The 21194-nt window shown below is 43.5% G+C and overlaps 1 protein-coding gene across 20 annotated transcripts in view; it reads left to right on the top strand.

Annotated features, from left to right (window-relative positions):
• Positions 1-220: 220 nt before the first annotated feature.
• Positions 221-21194, top strand: part of MLH3 (mutL homolog 3) — a 38642-nt gene continuing 17668 nt past the window's right edge. For 6 of the 20 annotated variants that reach the window (XM_051826225.2, XM_051826222.2, XM_051826219.2 and 3 more), the window contains exons 1-7: positions 738-876; positions 1268-1379; positions 1533-4862; positions 10468-10563; positions 11602-11687; positions 12411-12515; positions 14854-14926. In XM_051826225.2, coding sequence (XP_051682185.2) covers positions 874-876; positions 1268-1379; positions 1533-4862; positions 10468-10563; positions 11602-11687; positions 12411-12515; positions 14854-14926 — 3805 coding nt within the window. In that variant the 5' untranslated portion in view covers positions 738-873. Of the gene's footprint in view, positions 355-447; positions 466-541; positions 877-1267; positions 1380-1532; positions 4863-10467; positions 10564-11601; positions 11688-12410; positions 12516-14853; positions 14927-19902; positions 20125-21194 lie in introns of those variants that run through there. The other 14 variants (XM_070065284.1, XM_070065283.1, XM_070065280.1 and 11 more) reach the window with 11 other exon arrangements.

Genomic DNA, 21194 nt, shown 5'->3' with positions numbered 1-21194 from the left:
CTGGAGAGAAGACCCTGGGTAATCTACATGTTGAATTGAATGGCAATTTACTAGGTGTTGGAAAACAGGAAAAATGCACAAACAGCCTTTCACGCCGGGCCAAAGTGGCCAAGAATGAGAATTGGGGGTGCCCCTCGGAAGAGAACCTAAAGAGGTTCCAGGCTGGGGGTGGTGGCGGTGGCGGCGGGGCACACCTGGTGCGCACGCGCACCGCGGTGTCGCGCAGGAAGCGTGAGGTTGGCGCGTCCCTTCGGAAGCGCATGCCCGCGGGCTGGCGCGTGCACGAGCCCGGCGAGCCGAGCGCGCGGCGTCCGAGGCGGTTGGTTACCGAGAGTGGGTGAAGCGCGATTCGAGGTGACTTGGGGGAGAGCGCGCGACCAAAGGATGGTTCGGGAGTTGTGCTAACGGCCGCAGGGCCTGGCGAGCGCCGTGGGCGCCGTGCCGAGCCGGGCGCGCCAGGCTCCGGTTGGTTGCGGCGCGGGGCGCGGGGCGGGGCGGGCCTGAGCCCGGGGTGGAATCAGGAAGTCGTGGCGCTGGGTTTGCTTTCATCGGAATATTTACGAAACGTTTACTCCTCGGTTGCCGCCGGCTGCGAGCCTGGGTATCTCGGAAAGCTTCCGAAGCTCCTGGTTTGGAGATCCAGCCCTAGCACCTGTGAGGGGGCCCGCCGCGCCGTCCTCTCCGGTGCGAAGACGACCGCAGACGTAATGGCCGCACAGTCCTCATACGGTTCTATACCTGCAAGCAAACTTAACGTCGCCTTAGCCCCATCCCATCATGAGTGTGGCCAGGGTCGTGCGTGCCGTGTGTAAAGACAGGACCTTCTAAAAGCTTCCTATCAGAGCAAATACACGAACAAGTTTTAAAATTCAGATGGTAAAGGAAGGCTTACTTGGCGACCGGTCTGTTCCAGTTCCAAACCTCTTTCCCCCGAGGGGACAACATTTATCCAATAATAATAATGATCTCTGGATGTCGCGCTCTGCGTGATACAGTTTGATGTTTTTATTTACAATTGTTGCTTCGCCTTTCCTGTTACAAGATCTTAGCACTTCATTCTAAGCTTTTTTTTTTTTTCTCTCTAAAAGTCATGGTTATTGTGTAATGTATAAATGTTATGAAACTAACAGGCTTTTTTTCATGAATAATTTCTAGTTAATGTTTCTTAGCTGAATTTAATTTAGGCATCTGTTTTTCGTGAAGTGGTTAGAATTTCGAGTACTGTCTTTATGGGTCAACTTTAAGTGTAATTATGATTTCACTTTAGGGCATGTGGACTTTAGAAAGGAGCAATGAAAATTATGAAATTATGAATGTTTCTTTGGATGTTAAATCTGTTGCACCAAGCGTGAGTTTTGTGATCTGCCTAGAAATCAGAGGTATAATTTTTTTGGTTTCACAATTTGGTTTAATAAAAGTTTTCATTTACCAAGTGATATTTCTTCATAATGCCTGGGAGAAATGGGTAACGCTCTGTAACTCTGAAGCTTTGATAGTGTGTGTGGTTTTGTTCTGTTCTTTCCCTCCCATAGGCCAGAGGAGGAAACCAGTGCCTGGCATTCCCACCAGCTGTCTGCCTGCCATGATCAAGTGCTTGTCGGTTGAAGTGCAAGCCAAATTGCGTTCTGGTTTGGCCATAAGCTCCTTAGGCCAATGTGTTGAAGAACTTGTCCTCAACAGCATCGATGCCGAAGCAACATGTGTGGCGGTCAGGGTGAACATGGAAACCTACCAAGTTCAAGTGATAGACAATGGATGTGGAATGGGCAGTGTTGATGTAGACAAGGTGGGGAATCGTTATTTCACCAGTAAATGCACCTCGGTACAGGACCTGGAGAACCCAAGGTTTTATGGTTTCCGAGGGGAGGCCTTGGCAAGTATAGCTGACATGGCCAGTACCATGGAAATTTCATCTAAGAAAAACAGAACAATGAAAACGTTTGTGAAACTGTTTCAGAATGGAAAAGCTCTGAAAGCTTATGAAGCTGATTTGACTAGACCAAGTGCTGGGACAACAGTAACAGTCTATAACTTATTCTACCAGTTGCCTGTAAGGAGGAAATGTATGGATCCTAGACTGGAGTTTGAGAAAGTTAGGCAGAGGATAGAAGCTCTCTCACTCATGCACCCTTCCATTTCTTTCTCTTTAAGAAATGATGTTTCTGGTTCCATGGTTCTTCAGCTCCCTAAAACCAAAGACATGTGTTCCCGATTTTGTCAAATTTATGGATTGAGGAAGTCCCAGAAGTTAAGAGAAATACATTTTAAATATAAGGAGTTTGAGCTTAATGGCTATATCAGCTCTGAAGCACACTACAATAAGAATATGCAGTTTTTGTTTGTGAACAAAAGATTAGTTTTAAGGACAAAGTTGCATAAACTCATTGACTTTTTATTAAGGAAAGAAAGTATTATATGTAAGCCAAAAAGTGGTTCTGCCAGTAGACAAATGAATTCAAGTCCTCGGCATCGATCAACCCCGGAGCTCTATGGGATATACGTGATGAATGTGCAGTGCCCGTTCTGTGAGTATGATGTGTGCATGGAGCCAGCAAAAACACTGATTGAGTTTCAGAACTGGGATACTCCCTTGGTTTGCATTCAGGAAGGAGTGAAACTGTTTTTAAAGCAAGAAAAATTATTTGTGGAATTATCAGGTGAAGACATTAAGGAATTTAATGAAGATAATGATTTTAATTTATTTGGTACTACTCTTCAGAAGCACGTAACCTCTGATGAGAAGTGTGGCCAGGGCAGTTTCCAGGAAGCATGCAATAATATTTTGGATTCCTATGAAATGTTTAACTTACAATCAAAAGCTGTGAAAAGAAAAGTTACTATAGAAAACATAAACACAGAGAATTCTAAGGGTTCAGAAGCTATCAGAAAAAAGACACATGATTCATTTTTGTCCATTCATGAATCAGATGGCCCATTGCGTAATAAAATGGCAGAGTCATCTTTACTCAATGATAACTCTTGCCCAGATTCAAGGATGTTAGAACAAGAGACAGTTGAAGCATCAGACACAAGAGAAAACATAGAACATAAAACTTGCCTTGAACCTAACTCTTTAGAAGATCCACATAGAGCCACTTCAGAAGAGTTTTCAAATGCTTTTCAAACATATCATTTAGAGAAGAATGAGGAAGATCTAGAAGTACAGAAAGAGAGTATGACTGTCAATGGCGTGGCTGCCAACATTCTGAAAAATAATACCATGCAGAATCAACTAGAGAGACTGGGAGATGCTACTGCAATGGGATGCCAGCCTCTGTCTTTTGAGACAACATTATTGAACGTACATAGTGCTCAGGGAGAGAAAGAGAAAAGAAAAGCAGAGCCTGGGGATTGTGGAGGAAGAAGCAACTTTAGTTATGGACAAGTTAAATTATGTTCCACTGGCTTTATCACTCATGTGGTACAAAGTGAGGTGACTCAGCCCACTGGAGCAGAACCTACCTTTAAAAATTACGTTCGACCTGGTCCTGCAAGTGCCCAAGAGATGTTTGGAAGTGGAACACGTCATTCAGTTGAGACTCCAGATGTCAGAGATTTAACCAGCATTTTAAGTAAAGAACCTGCTCAACTGCCCAACAAAAAATTTTGCAGAACAAATGTAGGTAATGGGCTCGAGAAAAGACCCATAGCAATTTACAGAGATTTTGCCATTTTTGAGGAAAGTGGTCGAAAAGCACACACAGACTGTTTATTACCTGATACATCTTTCCCTTTGCAAGGACATATTTCAAGTGGTTGTAAGAAAACAAATACGTTGATTAGTTCATCCAAACCCATAGCCCGTAAGAAGCTATGCTTGCGTTCACCGCTGGGGTCTTTAGAGAAGTTTAAGAGGCAGTATGGGAAGGTTAGTTCTCTGGCTACAGAAGTGAAGGAAAGTAATGCTGACGTCACTAACGGTCTCAGTCCTCAAGTTGTGTCTGAATCTGACATTCCACTGAAAGATCAGAATTGCTCAGACAACTCTGATATTTGTGAAAGTGCGGCCATGAAGTATAATGCGTCCAGCGGTGGTTGTCAGCCGCTGAGTCGCATCCTGTACTCAGAGAAGTTTCCGTTGTCTGAGGAAGAAGGTGGTTTGGAACAACAGATGGCTCATTTGAGAGAAAGTCCTATACCTTTCAAGGAGTTGTCGGACTTTAACAGAAGGCCTTTGGATGTTGAGAAGTCGCCTGAATCACTAGCCTCTAAATTATCCAAACTGAAGGGTTCTGAAAAAGAGACAGAAGCAATGGAAGTGAGTCATTTTAATGAACTTCCAGATTCAAATTCCAATACAGAAGACAGTAATTTGTGCAGTGGCCTAACCCTAGGTTTTTGTAAGTTACTTGAAAGTGAGCATAAAAAAACAGAGACTGACACCAGCTCAAGATCAAATTCTGTTACACAGGGTAATTCCTTCAATAAAGGTAACGAAACACATTCTGACAGCAATACGACAGAGAATTCTGTGATACCGGAAACTCTTTTGGTTTTACCTTACAGTAATTCTGAAGTTATCAATAAAAGTTCAGACATTCTTATCGGAGCTTCAGAACGACAGACAGGAAGTCCCGCCTCTCCCAGTAAAACGTTAATGAGTCAGGTAGAAGATTCCCCAGCCAAACAAAATGAAATTGGTTTTCAGAGTAGCGGATCTAAAGCAAGGGCTTGTTCTGGAAAAGAAGAGTCAACCACATCCTCCTTGGATTGGCAGCAGCACTTTGATGTCGCCCTGGGAAGGATGGTTTACATCAACAAAATGACAGGGCTCAGCACGTTCATTGCTCCTGCTCAGGACATTCAGACCCCTTGTACGAAGGACCTGACAACCGTGCCTGTGGATGTCGTGCTTGGGAATGGTAAGTGTAGCTTGAAATGCTTTTGAAGCTGTGGAATAGTGGCCAAAGAGTAAGGAAACCCGTGTTCAAGGAGACGGTGACAGCCGATAGAACATTTGAAGGCTATTTGTGAAACCTGTGTTTGTGTTTTGTCATATATGAAGATTTTAGGTCCAACACTGTTAGCTATAAAAACTCAGTGAAAAACTGATTGAGGATATAAGTGTATGTAGAACATGTCTAAGAAAGGGGCAAGACAGCCACATTTTAATGGAGTCTGGGAAGATCCACAGTGCTTCCTGACCTCGCTTTCCCCTCCTAGAAATTTGCAGTGCCAGTGTAATATCCTTCTGGAAGTTTCTCTGGCTCCTAAGTTGAGGGCCTGGACAATTCTGTAATTCATCGTAGAGTTCTCAGTAAAATTCATTGTTCAGTACAGTACTATATTTATGGACTTTTTCCCAGAAAGTAGGACTTCACCATAAAATTCTCAAAAGATAGGTTAAGTATATATTTATGTAACTGTACTTTCCAGATGTGCTTTGTTAACAATGCGTATGGTAATCCACTTGATCTATTCCTGGTATAAGTAACTGTTATTCAGGAAGAGAACCACGTGACCTTGGATCCTACAAGGATACATTGTAGGCTAGCCTAGGACTCTGGGCTTAGCTCTCAGTCAACATTAGAAGTGACATTGTTCTGGCAGTATGTTGAGAACCAGATGTTGGGAGATGGTAAAGCTGATTTCCATCTGGCTGTAATCTTGGCTTTGCACTAGGAGGGTAAACATTAAATCTGCATCCACATTAAAAGTCTTAAATGCTGCAAAAGAATGTAAATTGTGTGAATGTAATTGCAGATCAACTCAGTTTCTCCTTAGGATGAATAGCTCTAGCAAGAGGCTTTGATTTCTTTAAGGATGAATAAGAGCTTTGCTTTTCAGTGTTCTCCACGTCTTCCCCCCTTGTGGGGACAAAACATAATCACTCTAGTGACTTGAGAGTATTAAGCGGGAGGAGAAAACCCTTTTCTGTCAGTATTGCTGCAGAGACTACCAAGTTGCTTGTGAAGCGTGTAGTTTCATGTCCTGGTTTAGACTGAATGTTTATCAGAGAGAACTCTTAAACACCTGCACCTCATCTTCCCTATATGTGACTGCTTCTGATGCAGTGCCAGAAAATAACTGGGTTACCTTAAATTGTGAGGTGGCTCTTGCTAGAACAAAGGGAGGAATCTTCACTGCCAAACTCAAACATGTGCTGTTAAATGAACCTAGGTGCATGAAGCATGTCAGCCTTCACTGTCTGGACCAGCGTGCGGCGTGAATGTTTGAGGGCAGGTGAACTCCTCATTTCCTACTGAAAACTATTTTTTTTTCTTAAATTTTTATTTATCTTTATTTTTTTTTTTTGACAGGCAGAGTGGACAGTGAGAGAGAGAGACAGAGAGAAAGGTCTTCCTTTGCCGTTGGTTCACCCTCCAATGGCCGCTGTGGCCGGCGCGCTGTGGCCCACACTGCGGCTGGCACACCGCGCTGATCCGAAGGCAGGAGCCAGGTACTTCTCCTGGTCTCCCATGCGGGGGCAGGGCCCAAGGACTTGGGCCATCCTCCACTGCACCCCCTGGCCACAGCAGAGAGCTGGCCTGGAAGAGGGGCAACCGGGACAGAATCCGGCACCCCGACGGGGACTAGAACCCGGTGTGCCGGTGCCTCAAGGTGGAGGATTAGCCTAGTGAGCCGCGGTGCCGGCCTTGAAAACTATATTTGGTATGGAAGCAAGTTGCGTGAAAAGGTAGCCTCTCGGCCCCATTCTCTCAGGTGGAATGCTGCCTTTCTGGAAAAGGCTGTTGTACAACAGAAATGTTACGTGAGATGCATTGTGAAGGGATATATTTTATTGTATGTAAGAGGATCTGTAAAGGTAATTTTAGGAAGTAGTGTCAGGGCTGGTGTTGTGGCCTGCCAGAGAAAGCTGCTTCCTGCAATGCCAGCATCCCATATGGGTGCTGGTTTGTGTCTCAGCTGCTCCACTTCCCATCCAGCTCCCTGCTAATGGCCTGGCAAAAGCAATGGAAGATGGCACAGGTGCTTGGGCCGATAGTAGCCACATGGGCGACCTGGAAGAAACTCCTGGCTCCTGGCTTTGGCTGTTGCACCCATCTGGGGAGTGAACCATGGATGGAGATCTCTCTGTCTCTCCCTCTCTGTGATTTTGACTTTCAAATAAATAAGTAATTAAAAAAAAATAGTAGTGTCAAAACTCTAAGCCATAGTGATTTAAAAAAATCTTTAACTCCATTTTTTGCATTACAATTTTTTAATGGTTTTTATATGTATTTGAAAGGCAGAGTGACAGGGAGGGAGAGAAGAGAGATTGAGATCTTTCATCTGCTGGTTCACTTCCCAAATAACCACAATGGCTGGCGCTGGGCCAGGCCAAAGCCAGGAGCCTGGAACTCCATCCAGGTCTCCCATGTGGGTTTAGGGGCCCAAGTGCTTAGGCTGTCTTCCGCTGCTTTCCCAGGTGGATTAGCAGTGGGCTGGATTGGAAATAAAGGAGCCAGAACTCAAACTGGCACCCATATGAGATGCCAGCATGGCATAATGCTGGCCCCTAACTCCATTCTTTCCAATACCAGTTATAGAATACTTTGTTTCTCCTTGTACTTTAGTTTTATCATTCTTAGTTACTATCTCTCTTTCCAGTTCTAGTCCTGCAGATTTATTTTTTGAAGCAATCATTTCATCATGTTTTTCTCCTTTTTAAAAATTGTCATCTGCATTATTTCTGAAACTCAAATCTAATTGTCCTCCTGAGAGATAAGTAGAATTTGGATCATATCTTACCAGACTTTGGAGTTTGACTTGATAACTTATCATTCATTCATCTATTTATTTATGTATTCATTCAACATTTGGGGTTTTTTTTTGTTTCATTTATTTTCATTTTATTTGAAAGGCGGAGACAAGAGGAAGATCTCTGCTTGCTCAGTCTCCAGATGCTTACAACGTCTGTGGCTGAGATGGGCTGAAGGCAGGTGCCAGGGACTCGATTCTTGTCTCCCACATGAGTGGCAGGAACCCAAGTACTTGAACCATCATCTGCTGCCACCCAGGGTGCACATTAGCAGCAAACGGGACCAGAAGCATAGAAACTGGGACTCAAATCAGGCACTCCAATATGGGATGTGTCCCAAGTGACAACGGCTGTGCCAAATGCTCACCTCTGTTCTTTCAACATTTGTTGATCATTCACACTGTGCAAGGAGTTGTCACATTGAAGTTTTTTTTGTATGGAATAGTATGAATGTTTATTTTTCTGTATGATTTTTTTTCACTGTCCTGTTTTTACAATATAGAAAACTCTGTTCTTTGAATAGCTCTAGTAAATATAAATTTAATTTTTCCACTTTGGGGTATAAATTTTTCTACTTTGGGGTATAAATAGAGCTAAAAAATTATATACCCATCCCGCCCCAAAAAATCTTTTAAAATTGTTGAGTTAATATGACTATTAATCTTGTTCAGCAATTTGATGCAAATGCCTAAATACAAAAAGTCATTTAGTAAGTACTACCCAGGAAGGCTTAATACTTAAGATAGCTTCTTAAAAATCAGAAAAACTAGTAGCATTTGATTGCACCTTCAAATTTTTATTTATTTATTTATTTATTTTTTTGACAGGCAGAGTGGACAGTGAGAGAGAGAGAGAGAGAGAGACAGAGAGAAAGGTCTTCCTTTGCCGTTGGTTCACCCTCCAATGGCCGCCACGGCCGGCGCGCTGCGGCCGGCGCACCACGCTGATCCGATGGCAGGAGCCAGGAGCCAGGTACTTTTCCTGGTCTCCCATGGGGTGCAGGGCCCAAGCACTTGGGCCATCCTCCACTGCACTCCCTGGCCACAGCAGAGAGCTGGCCTGGAAGAGGGGCAACCGGGACAGAATCTGGCGCCCCGACTGGGACTAGAACCCAGTGTGCGGGCGCTACAAGGTGGAGGATTAGCCTAGTGAGCCGCGGCGCCGGCCGCTCCTTCAAATTTTTATAAGCAAAACATTCTCAAGCAATGCAATCTACAACTGGAATTGATACTCCACGAACACTTTCTGCACACTGTATATAAATACACATCACAACAGGGCAATTAGAATTAACATAGAGTATGTACAAAATGAACAAAGTTTAGGTTTAGACCAAAAACTTATTGCAATCTTTTGAAAAATAACTTGATTAGATATTACTGTATTCTCTTACACTAATTTACACTTGGACAAATTTTAATTAAACAGACTAGATTGAGGTGCTAAGAATGTTTGCACTATCTCCACTTAGAGTTACTGCACTATAATCTTATAAATCCAAATTTCAAAAGGAAGATATTTTAATGAATTAATGGAGTCCTCTTTTGGATTACTTATTTCTACTGCCTGTATCTTGCATGTTCACATGAACATATATAGACAATATATCCACCTGTAGAGTCCTTGTAGGAAGTGTCATGATCACACAATAACAGTTACTGAGGAGTAAAGTACCGAAAGAAATGTCTGAATTCCAACGTTTGTTTTCTTATAATAAAATCGAGAGTCCTATTACAACAGGCTCCTAAATTCGTAGAGTTTTTGAATTTCTGAAACTGATTTAGGTTATATTGACATTGAAAATTAATTGACTTTCAGGAGTTCACAGTCTGTTAGGGAAGACAGCTGTCTAAACATAATTAGAATGATGTAAATGTTCTCATAGTGAAATATATAAATGTTGTTCCAAGTTGTTGGTGACAGTACACTCTGTCTTACACTGGGTTTTTCTAGATAATCCTTTTTTGAAGAGGTTGTTCTCTTTATTGTAGGGTGTTTAACAGCAACCCTGGCGTTTATCTGCTAGGTACCAGTAGCATTCTTCACCCGAGTTGTTTTCAATGAACAATATCCCAAGACGTTGCCAGATGTCTCCCTATGATAAGTTGCCCCTATTGAGAACCCTGTGACGCAGGTTGTCATTCTGTTCCATAGAGATGGACAATGGGACTAGCATTCATTAGACTCCTAAGGGCTGGCATTGTGGCACCAGCATTGCATGTCAGAGCTTCCATACAGATGGACAATGGAACTAGCATTCATGTGGACTCCTGAGGGCTGGCGTCGTGGCACCAGCACCGCGTGTCAGAGCGCTGGTTAGGGTCCCATCTGCTCCACTTGCAATCCAGCTCTCTGCTAATGCACCTGAGAAGTCAGCTGAAGATGGCCAGTGTTCTTGGGCCCCTGCCATCCATGTGGGAGACTGGAATTGAGTTCGTGGCTCTGACTATGGCCTGATCCAGCCCCAACTGTGGGACTTATTTTGGATGGAAGATTGATATTCTGTTCTCTCTCCCTCTCTCTCATCCATATCTGTCTTTCTCCCTCCTTGTCAACTGGCCTTTCAAATAAATAAATCTCTTTTAAAAATGTAAATTTCTAAATTAGAATAATTTCATTAAAGAATTTAGGATTCTCAGTCCAGTGTTTGGCAGATTGCCTTGTGTCTTAATTCATTTGGTGCAGAAAGAGATTTTATGTAATTTAACTTTTTACTACTTTATATTTTGAGCTTAAGTTTCTAGGTTTTTCCTTTTTATGTTTAGGGTCTCAGTACAGATGTCATCCTTTTAGAAGTGACCTTGTTCTTCCTTTCCTTCCAAGAGTTCAGGAGAGGACTGTGGCGAGACAGAGTGACAGAGGTAGGGGCAATAACATTGCCTGGACACCTTGTACACGCCGTGCCACCTCACGCACAGAACAAAACAGGGCTGCATTAGTAAGCTTGATCAGTGCCAGCTGTGCCTTATTGGAACCAGGAATTCCCCATGGCCCTATTTCACAGCAGAACTAAGTAACTCAGTGTATGCATTTAGATCAGAAATTACTTTTCCAGACTTGAGGTTAATACTGGGTGATTATGCAGTCTGTGGTGCTTTGTGATCAGGGAGATGTTTCTGATTTTTAACGATGGGGGTCACATTGCATGCTGCAAGAGCTTTATCTAAGTAAAACTGAAAAAAGCGACAGACATCTTTTTTTTTTTTTTTTTTTTTTTTTGACAGGCAGAGTGGACAGTGAGAGAGAGAGACAGAGAGAAAGGTCTTCCTTTGCTGTTGGTTCACCCTCCAATGGCCGCCGCTGCTAGCGCGCTGCGGCTGGCGCACCGCGCTGATCCGATGGCAGGAGCCAGGTGCTTCTCCTGGTCTCCCATGGGGTGCAGGGCCCAAGTACTTGGGCCATCCTCCACTGCACTCCCTGGCCACAGCAGAGAGCTGGCCTCGAAGAGGGGCAACCGGGACAGAATCTGGCGCCCCGACCGGGACTAGAACCCGGTGTGCCAGCGCTACAAGGTGGAGGATTAGCCTGTTGAACCGCGGCGCTGACCTAGACATCTATTTTTTAAATTTTTACTAAAAATACATGTTTTTGTGTTTTTTTTTTAACCTATAGGCAGTGAGGCAACAAATTTAATTTGAGCCATTGCTTTTTCGGGACTTGTATTTTGAAGTACCTTTTGTAAACAGTTGGGAGAAAAGCTATAATAGAAGATACAGCCATCAACTCTAGTTTAAAAAGTAGCAGAGCAGAACAGCTTGGAGTTAAAGCAAACACTGAACATCTGTAGAATGTGGGGCAGTGTATCTGATCTTGGGTCTTGAGGCTACAGCCAAGGGAAGTGGGGTTCACCCTTTTTCCTGGGCTCTGGGTGCCAGCTGAATCTTTCCCATTTGCCCTAGATACTGTGGAGGATGCTGTTGGCAGTGAATCCCTGAAGTCTTTGCTCTCAGAATGGGACAACCCAGTATTTACCCGCTACCCAGAGGTGGGCGTGCAGCAGTTTTTATTTGCCTGTTATGTTAAAATTTGAACTTCATTTAAGCTGAGTACGGACACAAATGTATAATTGTGAATAGAAACTGAGTATGTTTCCAGGTAATTTATTTGGAAATTAATGCTTAATGTGGAGAGGAAAAATGAGAATTCATAGCATTTTGGAAGGATTAAACCTGTATACTCAGAGTGTGAATAGTGAATGTGTTTATCGCTGTTGGAAACCCTGACATAGCGGTGGTGCAGTGTTCAGGCTGGTGATGAGAAAACTGCCATCATTAGATAAAGCGGTGAAGCCTCTTCTGGAGGACCGGCTTGTCCGTAGACGTGGGCGTCTGTCCGCAGTGTGAATGCACAGAACGTGGGCGTCTGTCCGCAGTGTGAATGCACAGAACGTACCTCCTACACTGCAGGGTGTGCATAACAAGTGAGCTCTCCATCACTGATTTGTTTAGTCAGGATCTTTAAGGTCTTTGGAGCGTAGACAGATTGTTGATCTGAAGCAGTATTGGTTTTTGTCATTTTGTTTAAACAAACTTACTTAAGATGATTATTCATAGAGCTTTTTGAATTTCTGTAAGTTCCCTGAATTCAAGCCATCTTTAATAGATTATATGAGAGTGAATATTTTTAAAGCACTTTGAAATCTTTGGTAAAACATTTCTGCAGACACAACAATTAACATTTAAATGACATTTGTGCTGGGTCTTTCTAGGTTGCTGTTGATGTAAGCAGTGGCCAGGCTGAGAGCTTAGCGGTTAAAATTCACAACATTTTGTATCCGTATCGTTTCACCAAAGAAATGATTCATTCAATGCAGGTAAAAGATTGACTTTGAAATCTCATGAAAATATATATAAGGCCTAAGCTGGATTAACTCTCACGACATTGAATTTATTTAGTGATATAGACCACCTTGGTCTTGGCACATGCTTGTTTTTGTTTTTGTTTTTATCTCACCGGAACTTGACTGTTGGAAGAAAAGCATAGGATTAATTATAATTGCAAAGAAAGAAATGTCCTCAGTGGTGAGAGCAGGTTTGGGGAGACTCAGTTATGAATTAGACTCTCAGTTTCAGTGATTGTTAACGTATTTCTGCAGATTATATGTATTTGTATTTGACAGTAATTTTTAAATCAGCAAAATAGCATTGGAGACTTTGTCCTTAAATGTACAGCAGTGCCCTTTAGAAAATGACCACAGGGCCTGGTGTTGTGGCCTGGTGAGTAATGCCACCTCCTGTGACGCTGGAATCCCTAACCCTAGCCCCTAACCCCTAACCCTAACCGGTTTGTGTCCTGGCTGCTCCACTTCTGATCCGTCTCCCTACTGATGGCCTGGCCCAGTGCTGGCTGTTGCGGCCATTTGAGGAGTGAACAGTGAATGGAAGCCCTCACTCTTTCTTTCCTTTTCCTTTTCTCTTTCTTACAAGCAGAGTTAGACAGAGAGAGAGAGACAGAGAGAAAGGTCTTCCTTCCGTTGGTTCACCCCGCAAATGGCTGCTACACCGGCGCGCTGCGCTGATCCAAAGCCAGGAGCCAGGTGCTTCTCCTGGTCTCCCATGGGGTGCAGGGCCCAAGCACTTGGGCCATCCTCCACTGCACTCCCTGGCCACAGCAGAGAGCTGGCCTGGAAGAGGGGCAACCGGGACAGAATCCGGCGCCCCGACCGGGACTAGAACCCGGTGTGCCAGCGCTGCTAGGTGGAGGATTAGCCTAGTGAGCCGCGGCGCTGGCCAGCCCTCACTCTTTCTATCTCTCCCTTACTCTCTGTAACTTTGCCTTTTAAATAGATAAATAAACCTTAAAAAAGAAAAAGAAAATGACTGTATTTGCCGTGAGACTACAAAAGCTTCAGAAGCCCCAGGTTGAGGCGCTCCGTGAGCAAAGGGATTCCTGGGCTCATTTGCTTTTCTACTTTGCCCTCTGTTCATCACTGTGGCTGTTGTACTCACCTTGTTTTTAGGTTTTTTAATGAATTTTTTAACGATTTCTTTATTTTATTTGAAAGGCAGAGCTACAGTGAGAGAGAGAGAGAGAGAGTTACTTCCATCTGCTGGTTCACTCCCCAAATGGCTGCAACAGCCAGGGCTGGGCCAGACCAAAGTCAGGAGCTTCTTCCAGGTCTCCCACGTGGGTGCAGGGGCCCAAGCACTCGGGCCATTCCTTTGCTGCTTTCCCAGCTGTGCTAGCAGGGAGCTGGCTCAGAAGTGGAGCAGCTGGGAATTGGTATGCTGGCGCTGCAAGCCACGGCCTAACCTTCTGTGCCACGGTACCAGTACCTACCTTGTTTTCATTTTGGAAGCAAATTAGAAGGGTAGACAGATGTAGTTAACCTCCTAACCTGGCATTGAGTTTACCAGAAAAAGTGGGTGTTAATCCACAAGGTCTAAAGCCCTGGTGGCTTTAAAAGAAAAAAAACAAAACTTTATATGTTTGTTTATTTCAAAGGCAGAGACACATAGATAAGTCAAGAAAGCACTTCCGTTCACTGGTTCACGCCCCAGATGCCTGCAACAGCCAGGGCTGGGCCAGGCTAGAGTCAGGAGGCAGGAACTCAGTCCATGTCTCCTGCATGGGAGGCAGGGATCCAGGTACTTGAGCCAGCGCCTGCTGCCACCAGGTGTGCATTATCAGGAAGCTGGATTAGAAGTGGAGCCAGGACTTGAACCCAGGCAGCCTGATGTGGGGGTGACTTCCCAAGTGGTATCCTTAGCACAGTGCCAAACACCTGCCCCGCCAGTGGCCTTTGTTGCTGTAATGGACTGGCTCCTCCACAATGGTTTGTCTTGTTTCTGCATGAAGTTTTAAAATTTGTTTCAGCCTATTTACTAGCAGGCTGTACTTACATAGACGGTCCTGTGGTCATATTACCCATTAAGAGTCACTCTCTTGGGAGCATTTCATATCTACTCGGAAGCTTTGTTAGAGTGTCCCTCTCAGGTGTCTGTCAGTCTTCCTTTGTGGTCTCTCATTCTGTGTCTGATCTCTCTCCCTGCCCGTTCTTTGTCTTCCTAATGACTCCCTCAGCTCCATCAGCCCTAGATTATGAGTGTTATAATGAAGACAACTCACAGTACGGTTTTATCGTTTTCTGTGTAAATAAGCCTTTGTTCATTTTTGTGTAGTGTTGTGTCACATATTTGAATGTATTGCAGGTTCTCCAGCAAGTGGATAACAAGTTTATTGCCTGTTTAATGAGCACTAAAACTGAAGAGAATGGCAAAGCAGGTAAGAATGGGGTTTTAGCCTCAATTTAATAACCAGCAAGTCTTCTGATAACCTTTTTAAGGTTATTTTTGATATACCATACAGTTTCAGTGATTTTTATAGATGAAGGAAAACTAGTCTAAATTAATAATATCATGAATCAACAATTTTAAATTACAATTTAATTTCTGTATGTAGATATACTTACATATGCATAAAATACATAGTAAAATATTAGCAGCAGTTCCCATGTGAGTAAAAATGGTGTGCAAAGGGGGAATTTCATCTTTTATTCTGCAAAATATTTTATATTATTTGACTTGTAAATATTTTCATGTTTTCTCTTCATAATGATAGAAAATCTATGTGATGAACTCTGTTAGGTTTATCGAGAGTTACTTAGAACTGCCTGGTGACCTGCCCTAGTGAAACACTAATAGTATGTTACATTGACTGATTCAACAAATATTTTTTTAAATATTATTTATCTGAAAAGCAGAGTAATGGGGAGAGACAGAGAGAGAGAAAGAGAGAGAGAGAGAGAGAGATCTTTTACCCACTGGTTTACTCTTCAAATGGCCACAATAGCCAAGGCTGAGCCAGGCCAAAGCCAGGGCCAAGAACTCTATTTGGGTCTTTAACTTGGGTGGCAGACTCAAGCTCTTGAGCCATCACCTGCTGCTTCCTAGGTACATTAGCAAGGTGCTTGATTGGAAGCAGCAGCTGGGACTTGAACCAGCACTTTGAAATGGAATGTGGACATCCCAAGCATTGCCTTAACTCCCTGTGCTACAATGCCTGCCCCTCATTGAACGAATATTGATTGAATTCCTGTTGTATACTGGGGAATATACCAGGCCTAAGGATACGATGATGGGAAAAGCTATACTCATGAGAAACAGATAAATAACAAACGTAAAATTGTAACGCTAGCTTATGTTGTAAAAAATGCAAGATGCTATATGAACCTGTATTGGGAGATTTGATTTTGTCGGAGGGGCCAAGAAAAAGTTTCTTGGTAAAGTGAGATCTGAAGATCTGAAGCATGAGCATGAGTTAACTGGGTGCAGAAGGGAGGGAGTGACATATGCAGAAGCAGAGCAAGTGTAGCTGGACATGAGGCTGGAGAGCAGTCAGAGGAGCCAGACCTTGAATAACAGTTATAAACTTTTCTTTGTCCCAACACCGAGGGGAAACAATCAAAAGCTATTTATTTATTTATTTATTTGGTGTCATTTTGGGGGTGGTATGTACCACATCACATTTGCTGTTTGGAAAGAATGTTCTGATTGTAGTATGGAGAATGGGTTGGCAGTGGGAGTGGAATTCCAGTAACTGCAGAGCAAGTGATGTGGAAAGATATCACAGTCTTTAAGAAACAATGGTTAGCTGAGACCAGGACAGACTAGTGAGAAATAAATGAAAACATATTTAGGGAATAGACTCAGCAGGGCTTGGTGATGCACTGGATATGGGGAGGGTGTCTCAAAGGTGACCCTGGTTTTCTTCCTTCCATAGCTCAGTGGATGATGTTGCAGGGTGACGTTGGAGGTAGAGCAGACTGGGAAGGGGAACATCGTGAGATAAGAGATGCCAGGAACGGAGCGGATCCTGCAGCTCTGGACTGGAAAAGTGCTGTTCTGATCTAGGGATACAAGTTTAAGTTTTCAGCATAAAATTTGTCATTGAACGCCTAGCATAAACTTTTATCATCTAGAAAAAAGAATGAGTAGTGAGGAGAGGCCCTGAATCTAGAGTAATTCAACATGTGATGGCTGGGTAGAAAAGGGTGAGCCAGCAAAAGAGGTTGTGAAGGAATTGCTAGAGAAACAGGAGGAAAACAGAAGAATGTTGTGTTGCAAAGCCAAGACTTCGTGCTCCATGCTGCTGAGACAGTAAGCGAGGTGAGGCCTGTGGTTTTCAGACAGAGATCCGGGACGGTAGCAGAAGAGAGCTGTTTGAGGGAGAGAGGAGACAGAATGCAGACGGTGCTCTTGGAGGCCACCAGAGAAGACTCAGAAAAATGTGATGCGGAAGGGAGGGGCTGGAGGAGGGGGAGGGAGGGCAGAGGAGATGTTTTTAATGGGAGAAGAATCTTGAGGATATTTGCAGGAGCCTCTCCGTATCTTTGGTTTGATTTCTGCAGTTTTAGTTATCCATAGTCAACTGTGGTCTGAATATGTTAAATGGAAAATTTTAGAAATAAAACCATACATTTTAAATTGGGCAACATGATAAAATCTCAAGCCATCCTTTTTTTTTTTTTTTTTAAGATTTATTTATTTGTTTGAAAGACTGAGTTACAGAGAGGCAGAGAGAGAGAGAGAGAGAGAGAGAGAGAGAGAGAGAATCTTTCATCCTCTGGTTCACTTCCCAGATGGCTGCAATGGCCAGAGCTGGGCCAATCCAAAGCCAGGAGCCAGGAACTTTTTCTGGGTCTCCCACGTGGGTGCATGAGCCCAGCACTTGGGCCATCTTCCACTGCTTTCCTAGGCCGCAGCAGAGAGCTGGACAGGAAGTGGAGCAGCTGGGATCCAAACTGGTGCAAACAGTACGGGACCCAGACAGTGTGGGATGCCAGCACTGCAGGCAGCAGCTTTACCTGCTACGCCACAGTGCCGGCCCCAAGCCATCCTTTGTCCTGCCAGTGATGTAGGTCCAGTGTGTGCACGCTGTGAGGCTATTGGATCAGCTCCGAAGGTATCACAGTGCTTGTGTTCAAGTAACCCTTATTTCACTCGGTGCCCCCAAAGCACAAGAGTAGTGGTGCTGCCACTATTATTATATTATATATATAATCTAGTATATTATAATATATTGTTTATTGATAGTTATTGCTGATCTCTTCATGTGTCCAATTTAAAAATTAAACAAAAACAATATATTTAGGGTTCAGTACCACCTCTGCTGGGGATCATGGGACATATACCCACAGATAAGGGGGGCACTGACACAGCCTGTCTGATAGGGAAGCCTCCTGAAAAAGGCAGGAGTCGCTGAGAGCCGGGGCACCAGGCAGGGTTGGCTGCAGATGGATCGACTGCAGGAAAGTGCTGCTGAGGTCTAAGAGCAGTTCATTCTCTTTGTAGCCAAAATGTTCCTTTTTACCTTGTTTAGTGAAGGATAGATCAAGGGCACATTAACCTAAAATTCTCTCAGAATGATCAGGAATATGGAATTAGATCAAATTCCTATAATTTTACTGTTTCTAGAAAATTCATAGTTTTTTTTGTTTGTTTGTTTTGAAATTTGATTGCTTGGAATTTTTTTTCTTGTTTTTGAAATACTGAAATCTCTACTATTGGCACTCATAATGGCTATATCCACAAAATCTGCAGATGTCCAAGAAAGCAAAAGGGACTTAAATTTCTCTTGAGTGTTTTCTGTTTGTTTTTTGGAGAGAGAGAGAGAGAGAGAGTGTGTGTGTGTATTCAGCTGCTGGTGCTGGTTTACTCCCCAAATGCCACCAGAAGTCAGGAATGCAATCCAGGTCTCCCACGTGAGTGGCAGGAACCCAGTTACCTGGGGGCCAGCGCCATGATTCTCTTGGTTAATCCTGCGGCACCGGTATCCCATATGGGCGCCGGGTTCTAGTCCAGGTTGCTCTTCTTCCAGTCCAGCTCTCTGCTGTGGCCCAGAGGGCAGTGTAGGATGGCCCAAGTGCTTGGGCTCCTGCACTCCCATGGGAGACCAGGAGGAAGCACCTGGCTCCTGACTTCAGATTGGCACAGCTCCGGCCGTAGCGGCCGTTTGTGGGGTGAACCAATGGAGGGAAGACCTTTCTCTCTGTCTCTCTCTCACTGTCTAACTCTATCTGTCAAATTAAAAAAAAAAAAAAAAAAAAAAAAAAGAGGAACCCAGTTACTTGAACTGTTGCTGCTGCCTCCCAGGGTCTGCACTGGCAGGATGCTGGAGTCAGGAGCTGGACCTGGTATTGCGCTTAGGCACTCCAGCAGGGGATGTGGGTGTCTTACCCAGCATCTTACCTGCTAGGCCAGGTGCCCTCCCCTCATCTCTTTGCATTTTTCCCCCCTCAGTATTTTATGTTATCATTGCATTTTTTGGAAGATTTGTTTTATTTATTTGAAAGACAGAGTTACAGAGAGACGTAGAGACAGAGAGAGAGGTCTTCCATCTGATGGTTCACTCCCCAGATGGCCACAACGGCCAGAGCTGCACCAATCTGAAGCCAGGATCCAGGAGCTTCTTCCCAGTCTCCCACGCAAGTACAGGGGCCCAAGGACTTGGGCCATCTTGTACTGCTATCCCATGCCATAGCAGAGAGCTGGATCGGAAGTGGAGCAGCCGGTACTAGAACCGGCATCCGTATGGGATACTGGCACTTCAGGCCAGGGCTTTAACCCGCTGTGCCACAGCGCCTGCCCCTTATCATTGCATTAGTTTGATACTACCAAAGAATACTCTTAGATAAATACATTTTCCTAAATCACAGTACAAGTATTTTAACTGTCATTCATAAATACCAACTGCAACTTCTTCCTTTAATTGACTTATCCTAATTTTGGTATTTGCCTATTTTAGTGGATAAAAATATTAGTATTATTATTTTAAATTACAGTGATGCTAATACCATATATTAGCATTTTATGTTGTATGTGTCTATTTACTATAAAATACAGTAGTACAGTATGACCGTAAAGAATAAAGATTCACTCATTCATGTTTATATTTGTTTACTTATTTATTTATGGTAGCACTAGTTTTATTTTTTCCAGTTTCATTGTGGTATAGTTGACAAAGGAAATTTTATAAAGTTAAGTTGTAGAGTGATGATTTGATATATGGGTGTATTGTGTAATGATGACTAAAATTAATCAACACATCCATTAATAGGGGTGGGGAGCCTTTTTTCTGGCAAGGGCTATTTGGATATTTATAACATTATGCACATGCTATACAAGATTACCAACTTAAAAATTAGCCTGCTATAGATTTATTGAAATGTGAGTGCTTGCTGCCTTTAGTTGCCTTGGCAGGGCCAGACTCAGTGATGTCACAGGCCAGATGTTCCCCAGCACTGCACAGTTACTGTTTTGTGTGTGTTGGGGGTTGAGGACACTTAGGATCTATAGTCTTAGTAAATGCCAGGTAAGCAGTCCATTCTTTAATAAATATTAATTGAATTACCAAGCTCTATATTAAGCACTAAGTTTTAAAAGATAACAATACCTCTGAATCTTTTTGTATCGCTCTGCCTGTTAAAACCATAGTATATTTCTTTTTGTCAAGAAATTTTGTATCGACATATGAAAATGACTCATGGAATACAGTGTGGTGATGCATACAGTGTGTAGTGAACAGTCAGGGTGATAACACTTCCATCTCCTTAAGCATTGATCAGTTCTTTGAGTTCGGAGCCTTCAAATTCTTCTCTTCTAGTTCTTTAGAAAGCGTGTAAAAGATGGTTGTAAACCATAGTCACCCTTCTATGATGTTAGACATCAGAACTTGTTCCTGCTATCCAACTGCACTTTGGTATTTGTTACCTGACCTCCTTTTTTTTTTTTTTTTTTTTTTAAGATTTATTCATTTATTTGAAAGGCAGTTACAGGGAGAAAGGGGGAGAGATGGGAATGGGTTGAGAGAGAGAGAAAGATCAATCTTCCATTCGCTGGTTCACTCCCCAAGTGGCTGCATTGGCCAGGGCTGGGCCAGCCCGAAGCTAGGATCCAGGAGCTTCTTTCCTATTTCCCGTGTGGGTGGCAGGGGCCCATGCACTTTGGCCATCTTCCGTTGCTTTCCTAGGCCGTTTGCAGGGAGCTAGATTGGCAGTGGAGCAGCCGGGACAAGAAGCAGGGCCCATACAGGATGTCGCAACACAGGCAGTAGGTTAACCACCTTGGCATAGCACCTGCCCCTCACCTTTTCTGTCCCCCTCCCCTCTATCCCGCTGAACCTCTGGTGACCACTGTTTACATCTACTAACTCAGCACTTTTAGCTTCCATGTATGAGTGGGAACATCATTTGTTTTTCTGTACCTGGCTTATTTCACAGAACATAATGTCCTCCAGTTTCATTCTGTATTTATTGAGTGCCTGTCATATGTCAGGTACTGCTACACTTACTGGGAGTACGGCAGGCAGAAATTCCTGCCTTCATGAAGCTTCTATGCTGCTGTGTTAAAATACAAAAAAAAAAAAATTGTTTTGAAATGCAACATCTGGATGAGTAAATTACTTTGATGTACTCTGCTTCATTTAAGGAAGGAAAAATATCATGAACACTATGTAAACAATAAAAAGGTGAATCATTCCTCCAGCCAGGTTG

This window comes from Oryctolagus cuniculus, chromosome 20 (genome assembly GCF_964237555.1).
Source record: "Oryctolagus cuniculus chromosome 20, mOryCun1.1, whole genome shotgun sequence".
In the NCBI taxonomy this organism is placed as follows: Eukaryota; Metazoa; Chordata; class Mammalia; order Lagomorpha; family Leporidae; genus Oryctolagus; species Oryctolagus cuniculus.
The sequence above is the reverse complement of the archived record's forward strand: the minus strand, read 5'-3'. Positions and strand labels throughout refer to the sequence as shown.